At 35.7% G+C, this 2,457-nt stretch overlaps 1 gene segment (V, D, J or C); it reads right to left on the minus strand.

The window, feature by feature from the left end:
* Positions 1 to 589: 589 nt before the first annotated feature.
* On the minus strand, positions 590 to 1,427 carry LOC122790797. The segment is given in 2 exon segments: positions 590 to 1,099; positions 1,324 to 1,427. Coding segments are annotated over 2 exon segments (510 nt in total).
* Between the last annotated feature and the right edge of the window lie 1,030 nt (positions 1,428 to 2,457).

The following is a 2,457-nucleotide window of genomic DNA, read 5'->3' on the forward strand; positions in this document are numbered from 1 at the left end:
AGATGGGAAGGAGGTTTTGAACAGCTGCTGTACTGACTGTTAGTGGATGCAGCAGAGGGCACACCAGCTATACAGTGACTGCCTCTCCTTGGTCACATGTGGCAGTTATGAGGCAGTGTGGCTGTATTTAGGAATATGGTGGTGGTGACCATAATACACTGGTCTTGCACTAAATGCCTCATTTTAGCAGCATGTATGTTGGGAATGCAGAGGTGGGATATAAAAAAAAATCATTCTCCCATTGCTGCCTACATAAAGGCACCTCCTCAGAATTGCTTCTTCCTTGAAAACCTTTCATCAAGAGCATAGATACCAGCAAGCCAATTTTCAGTGGAGTTATGGGATCCTCCATCCTTCCATGGATTAATATGGGTTATAGTATCTGGTAAAGTGGGAACAAGTGAGTGATGATCCTACAGCTGGAGAAATTTGATGGCCACAGTCACAGGGTGCAGGGGCACACAGGAAAAAATCATGACCTTTAAACTAGATTCTTTGATCAAGAAAACATATAACAACACATTACTAACAGTATTAAAAATATCAATAAAATCATTGCATACACATTGTGGCTATAGCTCTTCAAAAAGTACTCCTACAGAGGTGATGAATAAGCATTTTCTAAATCTTTAAAGCATTTAGTGATTATTGGATTCTAGTGGAAATGGGCATAATTAAATCTTGAAGAATGCAGTACAAATCCTTTCTCCATATTTGGGGGGGGTGCAGGCTTCAGTTTTGCTTTCCTGCTCAAGCATTAGTTGTTCGTGTATCGTGTTACTGATTATGTCAGCCACTGTGTCACTCAGCACACAAAAGTAAACTGCCGAGTCAGAGGGCTGTGCTTTGAAGATTCTTAGAAGTGTGGAACTGCTGGAAATGTTATAGTGTGAGGTGAAGCGACCTTCTGTTGCATTAACGTCATATCTATTCATATAAAGTCCCAAATACTTAACAGGTCCATTTGGCTTCTGCTGATACCAGAATACATTTGGAGCTGCACTGGATGTTGTAAAATTACAGGAGAGAAAAAGGTCATCTCCTTCACGTACAGTTTTGCTTGATTCTAACTGGGTTACTTTGTTTCCATTTATTCCACCTGCCAAATAAAGTAAACGAAGCATATTCAAATTATTCTATTTTATTTGTTCATTAAAATTAATCATATTACAAAAACAAATGTAATTCAGTTACTCTTAGATAATTAAGGTGCAACAATAATGCAGTACTGTGTTTAAATTATGTTGCCGTAACATAATACTAAATAATTTCAAATTAAATGCTATGTATGTCATAAACCTGACACATTTTTACAGAACTCACCTATCAGAAGAAAACTTAATATGATACATCGAAACGCTACAGTAATGCATAAGTTATGCATTGCAACACTGAAAATGAGAGACATTACTAAAATAATGAACTGTTTCTCCTAAAGACCTGCAGTCTGTCTCTTCATAATTATACTTACAGTTTAACCAAATGTCTTGGCTTTATATAACAGCTGCTGGAAGCTGCAGCAATCGCTTCCGTTTACATTTACATACTGTAACTTGTCAATGTTAACCCTTATCAGCACAGAATAGTATTAGTGTACAGTGTATGCATACAAGTATAGAGAATGAAGGCTGAAAAAATTATGACAAATTCAGTATATATTTTTAAACATTGCTATTCACAATTACTATTTTTTATCCACTGAAATACATACATGCATCTTAGTGTTCTTTTTTGCATCTTTGTTTTCCACAGTCTTGTCTAAGCAGTCAACATTTCTTTCCCTTGATTTTGTTTAATTAAACTCAACTTTTAATATATTTAATCAAACTCTATGAAGTCTTCCTAAGCTGGACACCTGAATACTCAAGGTTAACATGAGGGTGTGGAACTGTAGGTGTTAGTGAATTCATCTTCTTCATCTTCTTGCTTTGTTTTACATAGCCCTTTATCATTCCATCCCCATATGAGGCATTTTAGAATTTTCTCCTTATCGATTTTCTACCCTTTCTTGTCTTTTACGTATATAGTGTTAGTTTAATCCCAGTCTGTTCCTGTTGTATACCTTATTGACATCAGTTACACAGTTTACATTTATTCATCCTTTTCTCACTTATCTGATACTTTCATTAATTGTGGATATCATCACAAGTCATCACAAGCATTTATTGGATTGAATAAAATGTATCTAATCTTGTCTAATAAATTAGTAGCAACGAGCACATTTCACAACTGTGTTAAATATTTTTGTAGGGGGCAAGCCTCTAGTATACCCCCTGATATTCAGACAAGCTTCTACACCCCTAATCTATTGTATATTCCATCATCAAGGTCACACAAATTCAACAAAAATAGAAACTTGACTTTTTCCTTATCTCTGAGACACTTAAAGCTAAAAGTAAAAGCACAGTGTACATGACTGATCTAGTTACAGTGTACTGGAATTTTTTTCCTGCAACG

The sequence above is a fragment of the Protopterus annectens genome, chromosome 16.part0 (genome assembly GCF_019279795.1).
Source record: "Protopterus annectens isolate FY-2018-M chromosome 16.part0, PAN1.0, whole genome shotgun sequence".
Taxonomy (NCBI): Eukaryota; Metazoa; Chordata; order Ceratodontiformes; family Protopteridae; genus Protopterus; species Protopterus annectens.